The sequence below is a fragment of the Pinus tabuliformis genome, chromosome 6 (genome assembly GCF_031772625.1).
Source record: "Pinus tabuliformis cultivar Carrire ecotype Pingquan chromosome 6, CPIR1, whole genome shotgun sequence".
Classification (NCBI taxonomy): Eukaryota; Viridiplantae; Streptophyta; class Pinopsida; order Pinales; family Pinaceae; genus Pinus; species Pinus tabuliformis.
The window spans coordinates 737,185,356-737,193,944 of NC_142292.1; the positions used below are offsets into that span (position 1 = coordinate 737,185,356).

The 8,589-nt window shown below is 36.8% G+C and overlaps 1 protein-coding gene across 1 annotated transcript; it reads right to left on the bottom strand.

Annotated features, from left to right (window-relative positions):
* Window positions 1–4,990: 4,990 nt before the first annotated feature.
* Window positions 4,991–6,054, bottom strand: LOC149260847 (uncharacterized). Its single transcript, XM_089461138.1, has 4 exons — window positions 5,887–6,054; window positions 5,337–5,398; window positions 5,235–5,239; window positions 4,991–5,136 (listed from the first exon to the last, which is right to left on the bottom strand). Exons 1-4 carry the CDS (start codon window positions 6,052–6,054, stop codon window positions 4,991–4,993), a joined length of 381 nt encoding a protein of 126 aa, XP_089317264.1.
* Between the last annotated feature and the right edge of the window lie 2,535 nt (window positions 6,055–8,589).

Consider the following 8,589-nt stretch of genomic DNA (forward strand, 5'->3'; position numbering starts at 1 on the left):
AAGTGCAAGAAGTAGATGACCAAGATGATGTTGTTGCAGCTGGTAATATGATTTCCTTGTCTCAAGGACACTTATATGCTGAAGATGATGAAACTGTATGTGAAACACAATATAACAATGAACAAATTCGCAGTAACATGGAGATTGTTCCACCAACTCAAGAACATGAAATTCCTGTTGTTGATATTGTTAATGTTATTGCTGAACATGCAGTTGACAATGACCAATTGACATTGCCAAGCCAAGTAACCCCACCTTCATGGCTAGCAGAAGCAATGATCAATATGAATGCACATAGTGTCTCAGCAACCAATGAAGAAAGCATGAACATGCCCTCACAACCAGCAGAATTGAACAGTGAAATTGTTCATTTTTTTGTGGACAATATATCAATGGAAGAAGATGAAGGACATAATGAGGCATCAAATGAAGATAATGATATAGTTCAATCAGTTCCAACAGAAACTGGAAGGGAAGTACCAAGCAATGACATGCAGGTGGGAGGGGTGGAGAAGACACTTGGACAATTCCTAAAGCTACCAGTACAGAGAGTATCAATGAAAAAAAAGCAAGGTGCACCAGGTAGTCTTCGTCTGGGCCGAAGCTCACAGTTACTCACCTCAGAGGACTATATAACCCTGTTAGTTGAGTCTGAGAAAAAGAAATTTGAAATGCAAGAATTAAAACAGAAAAAGAAGGATCTAGTCAAGGAGAAGAAGGCAGCAAGGATTGTTGCCGCACAACATCGAGCAGATGAAAAGATTGAAAGAGATAAAGCAAGGCAAATTAAGGACCAACAAAAGCAAATGGCAAGACAGGAAAAGGAAAAACGAAAGGCACAACAAATGCTTGAAAAGGAACAAGGGATGATCAATATGGTTGACAATGATACAAGAATAGCTAATGAAACCAGAATTATTTCAAACTCATTGGACTCCATTGCAGATAATACACCATTATTCCAAGATCTCATAAACATTCAAGTGCCTCACTATACTACTGAGGGTTTACCCACTTGCCTTATTCCTACCAGAGTTGGTGCCAATTCTATGTATGCTCATTACACACCTCCACTTAATGCAGGGACCAGTAGTGCAAATGTGAGGTATGGGTACTCAATACCTCCATGGTTGGAAGCTGCAAATTGGAGTCAATCATATGGCAGCAATCAACCATTTCCTAATCAACCCTTGACAGGTAGGCCAACCTACTTGGCTCAAGAAGGTAACTCGGGGAGTTTTGGCACTCAAGATTCTCAGGGCCATAAAGAATAGGGGTGTCATATGTTTTTGTTTGTAACCACATTATGATGTGGATTTTGGATGGATTGTGTCTTTTTCTTGTCACAAAAACATTCTGGCTTACAACCTAGGTTGTTTTATTGCTTTGAAACACTAACAACATTATGGTGCTATGCATTCACTACATTGAAAAGCCAACAGCAGCTTGGTTGGTTGTAAAGTAGTTTTATTTGCGAGTTAAGCACAAATGATATCAGTCCACAAAAGACACTACAATGATAACTTAGATACTTATTTCCCTTTTGAAATTGTTATGTCAATTCATATTATGTCTTGGGGCATCTTTTTCCACTGCAAAGATGAACTATATTTCACAAAATAAATCACTTAATACTTCACCATTAGCTTCAAAATGATGCTCCCAACACTGATAAGTGATTTCTTATGGATATTAAACCTTAGCAAATTGATTTCTTCTTACTAAAACAAGTACACCAGATCTCGAAAAGCATATTTCAGATATCAGAAAACATATACCAGACCTTAGATAAACACTTGGAAAGTCACCAACAGAAAAACATATGACTTTATTAGTCTCTTATGGTCAATGTGCAGTGGTCTTGGGCTTATTATTATTGTCTTATGGTATTTATGCAGTCACCGTAGCAATATGCTTTAGATCTAATTATTCATTGCAGTCAACAAGTATCATAGAAAGCAGGCCACTGTAAGCAGTTTTTCAACTTTGAAAGAATAACCTAGATCTAAGTAAGCTTACCTACAAGCACATACTTCTGTAAAATATCCCAACTCTCAAACACATCCATCTTCTATTGAATACAGAAAGAAGTTAATACACAACAATAGCTCAAAACCAAAACTGAACTAAACTTAAAGCCTACACAACATATTTACTCCACAAAGATCATAAAGAGTTACAATTGGAACTACTGGACTCTTTGAAGTCATTTTCTTCATTTTTGAAGTAATTATTATTTAAATTTGTTGAAGAAAACCTGAAACACTGAGATAATAAGACACAGAGCTGCAAATAAATTCTCAACCATAAATAAGTAAATAAATCCAACAAATCTGATTTTAATATAATCAAATATGTAGTCATATATAGTTCTAAAATAATTGAGCTAAGTATTTTTCCAAGGAAACGAACAAAATGCATGTGATAGACAAAATTGAATGGCATAGGCAAACATGGGAGATAGTCTTTAGGAACCTAACCCAAACTACTGCAAGCACTATATCGGTATTCATCAGATTAGTCCCATGGAAGTGAGAAGCTAACACAATGCTTGAATAAGAGTACTCATTGTAATCAATTCAATGGGAATCAGAGCCATATGCGTGAAATAGTTATAGGTATAAATGTATTACAGCTTCTACTAATATGGAGTTTAAGCTTAGTCAATTATATATGGTACATCAATTGATCCCGTGTAAGTGATTAGACTATACGCTTCATATTCCATATCCTTACATTGAGCTTATATCAGTAATATGTAAGAGTTATGATATCACTGTAATCAAGCTATACTAATACAGGAACAAGAGCTTATCGTAATTAAGGCATGTAGATTATGTGAACACTGTCCATAAGGTTATGCATTGTGGTTACTAGTAACCAATACAGAGAAACAAGCTATCATAATATATGAATAATACGTAAGCTGCTTACACCATAGGCTCTAGTATCCTTCAAGAAGCAAACTAACATTCCGAAGAAGGACAGAGACAATCTGAAGATGGTCTGAGACATTAGCTTAGAAGGACTGAGGAAGCTAGATCTTTGGAATGAAACACTAGACCTTGAATCCTTACAATACCTGATTAGGAAGGAATCCGCATACCTTCTTATCTGTATAACTCCCTTCAAACCCTCAGAACAAGACTAGACGCAGTAGAACCCTAGAAACAACTTAGCCACCTTAAGACAGTCTGACAAACTTCCTACAAGCAAACAACCTTACATCTCATAGAAAACATAAGGTGGAAAAACAAAAAGAAAACATCCTAGAGCATGCGTTAAGGTCCCAAAATATTGTGAAAAAAGAATATAAGAAAGTGAAACAATCTAGTAGTCATAAGTTAGACTACTCGTAAGCTCAACCACGCTTCAAGAAGATCCATGTAATGATAGTGTAACTTTACCCACAACAATCTTTATTGGACAGAACTAGCGATAAGAATAAAATACAACAACAATCATTATTGGACAGAACTAGTGGGGTACTCAATTAACACTGTTCAAAGCTTAGGTATGATAGTGTTAACACATATAAGATGTATTCAAATTAGTAGCAGTAACCTTGTTCAAATCATGATATCAAAGAACTAGTGGTTCAATTCCAATACCTGCTTAGGAAGGAATCCGCATACCATCTTATCTGTATAACTCCCTTCAAACCCTCAGAACAAGACTAGACGCAGTAGAACCCTAGAAACAGCTTAGCCACCTTAAGACAGTCTGACAAACTTCCTACAAGCAAACAACTTAGAACACCACCGGCTTAGGAGTCTTACAATTCATGAAGTATGCCTAAATTATATGGAATGGTACAGAAGCTCGAAAGGCAGTTGAAACATTCTCTGTTCATGCTCCAATATTGAAAGGCAGCCTATAATATGGCAGGGACCTGAAGCCTCACAATCTCCTGGTGGATACGCGAAGAGGTGTAGTAAAAATAGCATATCTTGGCCTCGGAAGAGCATTTACAATTCCTATTAAGAAATATACACATGAGAATCCAAAACCCTAAACCCTTCAACAAAGCAGCTAATAAATTATACCTTCAACAAAACCAGAGGGCTACCATTATATCAGAAAAAAGCACAAGACCTTAACACCGAAAAGCTACAACATCATTTCCGTATGTTCCGAGTCTCACACTAGCTGCAAGCTTTGGAGATGGCAACCAAAACCAAGCTGCCATTAGAATCCAAAACCCTAAACCCTTCAACAAAGCAGCTAATAAATTATACATTCAACAAAACCAGAGGGCTACCATTATATCAGAAAAAAGCACAAGACCTTAACACCGAAAAAAGCACAAGACCTTAACACCGAAAAGCTACAACAAAACTTCCAATAAGCGAGGTGAGGTGTTGAGAAACACACGGTGAGAGGTGTTGAAAAACACTTCAGAAAATGGCTGGTAGGATAAAAATCCTACCGGATAGAAGCCATCAGTCCAGAGCTCGCCACACATTCGGCGGACCTTCTCCAGTGCTCGCCGGACCTGCCACACCTGCAACAATTGGAAAAAATTAACAAATGAGCAAATGCAGAAGAAAAAAACCCAAAAAACCACACAAATACCACCGAAATTTGCAGTTACCTGTAAATTGGTACTGGCTCCTCCCCAAACAGCAAATAGCACAAATTAAACAACCACCCAGGAAACCCTAAACCACCGACGGTCCTGGCTGAACAGCAATTGGCGGACATGAGCTCAACAATGGCGGACCACCCTAAACCACCGGCGGTCCTGGCTGAACAGCAATTGGCGGACATGAGCTCAATAATGGCGGACCACCCTAAACCACCGGCGGTCCTGGCTGAACAGCAATTGGCGGACATGAGCTCAACAATGGCGGACCTCATGCACAGGTAATGGAGCCCTCCCGCGCCATCATCGGCGGAGGGCTTCGAACAACCACCAGACCCGAACAGAAAACCCACAGTCGGAGCATACATCGCGCGGTAAAGGCGGAAATGAGCCCCTCCATGCTCGTTAAATAAACCCTAAACCCTTGACACGTTCCTTAACAGGTGGCGGATTGAGTTGGCGTGGTGTCGTACGAGGCCACGTGCCTGCAACGTGCCCGTCCGCCAGGTGGAGGGGAGGGCGCACAGGTAATGGCGTCCCTCCCCTAGAAACTGACACGTTGTAACACTATGAAAGACACTGGCTGAAGACTGCTATACCTAGCGTGAATTGACATTATATACCAGCGTGAATTGACATACTGCTATACCAAGCCTGAATTGACATTATATACCAGCGTGAATTGACATTATTATATCTTGTAGTACTAGGAATCTCTTGCTTCACTAGCTGAAGACTCTGCAATACTTACCGTGAATTGACATTATGATATATTGTAGTACCAGGAATCTCTTGCTTCACTGGCTGAGGACTCTGTAATACTTACCGTGAATTGACATTATGATATATTGTAGTACCAGTAATCTCTTGCTTCGCTGGCTGAGGACTCTGTAATACTTACCGTGAATTGACATTATGATATATTGTAGTACCAGGAATCTCTTGCTTCGCTGGCTGAGGACTCTGCAATACTTACCGTGAATTGACATTATTATATATTGTAGTACTAGGAATCTCTTGGTTCACTGAGAATTAGCAGTAAGAACTATTAACGGTAGAGGTTCCAGGAGTGGTTAACTACTGAGAAACCGCCATCCACTATGAGGTCGTGCCCGCTAAAATATTTAGCCTCATCACTAGACAAGTATAGAGAGGCTTCGCAACATCCTCAACTTTAAGAGTCGTTCCCTCTAAGTTGGCAACAATAGTGGCCAATGTCTCTACGGTGGCCTTATCCTCCTCTGAAACACCCGAGGCCTTTCGTGGTTTCATGTAATTGTTTAGAAGGGTCGTGGCCATGCCAAATGGAGAGACAACGTTAACTCTGATCCCGTATTTCCAAGATCCGCTACTCCATTCTTGGTTAGCCCTATCATTGCATGCTTCGAGGCCGTGTATGCGTATGGAGTAACTCCTAAAATACCTGCAACGCTACCAGTAGATATTATGCAGCCCTTCTTTCGCGGCATCGTGCTTCATGCCCAGCATCACTCCTTTCACTATTCTGCGTAAAAGACCAAAAATAATTGAATAACCGTTCCTATTTAAAAAAAAATTGGATGGTCGTTCCTACAAAGTAATGATGAACCACACTGGTTGGTTCGAAACGCGTCGACAAAAGATTGATTATGTGATTTTGCCGAAGACTATCTTAACAATGTTATGGATCACAGAAGTCTAAATTCCTTAATCATCAATTTTTATTTTTATTTCTAAATTATTTATTAATATAATATATAATAAATTTTATAACATTTTAAATTATTAAATAAGTTTTTTAAATAGTAATAAAACATGTTATTGGTCATTCCTATAAAGTAATGATTGTAACATTTATATATGATATTTTTTTAATATTGATATCATCACTTTTATTTTTATTTATAAATTATTTATTAATATAATATATACTAAATTTTATAACATTTTAAATTATTTAATTGTTTTAAGATAGTAATAAAATATGTTATTGGCGATTCCTATAAAGTATAATTGTGACATTTATATGTGATATTTTTTTAATATTGATATTATCCATTTTTATTTTTAAATTATTTATTAATATAATATATAATATTTTATAGCCTTTTAAATTATTAAATAACTTTTAAAATAGTATAAAACATGTTATGAGCCGTTCTTATAAAGCAATGATTAACTGTGACACTCCTAAGATTTTCATGAATTCATGTTATAACTTTAACATTATTTACTTTTTTTTATGAAGTATGGGAATTAATTATGGTCTAAGTGGAAGACCAAATAAATGTAATGACTTGGACTTGATCAAGTTTTTGAATACTAAAAGAAAGTTTTTAATATATATAATTGAATAAAGAAAACTCTTCAGACAGTTAGGTCAGTTAGATCTCTTTCCCCTCTTAGAAAAAGAGTAGTTGAAGGCTGTTTCTTCTTTTGGGGAAAAGAACAAAGTCGAAGGAATGAGAGAGAAGGAAGAGGAAACCAGACTTGACACGGGGCATTGTGTAGTGAGCAGAATACTATTGTTTCTTAGGAGTTCCTGAGCTGGACTTGGGCTAGTGGAACCCTGGAAGAATCCTTGAAAGTTGGGACTATAAACTAGACCGTTGGTCTTGAGCTTTGGAGACTAGACAACTCAGGATTAAAACATATATTGTCTAAACGAGTGGAAGCTTGAGGGAGACTCGACATCATTGATGGTTGGGAGGAGAGACTTCCTAGTTCTGGTTGGTATAGTTAATACATTTACATCACTATATTTGTTATGTTTTTTTTTACAGAATGGCTACTCTGACTGAGAAAGTGAAAGAAAATCAAATAGTATATATTATTTGTTTAAGAAAAAAATAGAACAAATCCAATAATATATATTTCTATTGAGGACAGAATTAGAATAGTAAATCGTTATATAGTAAAGAGTTGTGCAGCAATATCTTACGACAATGTTTATGGTTTCTTTTAAAAAAATACAAAAGAACGAAAATAGATGGCATGCTTCTGTTTCTTAATACAACAAAAAAGGAGACATATTTCCTATGTAAGACTAGGATTATTTCTTATTATTTAATAAGAAAATCATGTTTCCTGTGTTACGATAGAATTGCACAATTTGATATTGTAAGGAAAAGAACAATGAAATAAGTAGTAATTTTCATATATTCCCTTATGGAAGAGTCAATAATTTGTAAAGGGAAACTTTGTGCATATCTGTAACCTAAGAAGGGTTCAACAATACCTAAACTGTGTTTTATTAACATAATCCTTTTCCACAGAAATGAACTAGTCTCAGGAACAACAACATAAGGTTTTCTCGAGATCGTTTGGTCAATACAATTAAACTAAGAAGCATCTTGGCATTGAATAGGACTTGGAAATTCCATTTCCATTCATGACCCAATACATGCAAGGCAGTTGGGTAACTAGATAACCCAGAAAATTACAAGCACTAGTAAAAACAGTGGGGTCCTAGTCAAGACAACTTGACAGAAGAAAGAAAAGAGACCCATAAGAGAACATTGTGCATTTAAATAGGACTAGCTTGCACTAAAACTATAAGAGAAACACATTCATTGCATACAGAAATGTGGAAAACGATAGCATTAACAGTGTTGCGACTGAAGCAATAAATTGAAGTCCATAGTTGATGACAAATTGAGTTCATGGGCCCAGATAAAGCACAATATTGTCTGTGCAAAGAATAAATAGTAATCATTCGTAAATACAACCTGTATAGCTAGAAATTTGACAATCACAAATGTTCAGACCCATTTTAATGGGAACATTTACTCAAATAACCCTAGGGCTCCCATTCAAAAGGATTCAATTCAACCTGGGAGAGGTCTAAGTGGTCCTTGTAATAGGAAGCCCCTTCTTGCAAAAACCCGGAAGGGAAAAACTCAAAGAGAATGCGATATATTTTCTTTCTAAGTAAATAACAGAGCCATAGACTAAATTATGGTAATTAAGTAAACAATAGCTGAGTATCCTTTACATATAACAGAGCTGCAACCAGTGTAACATTA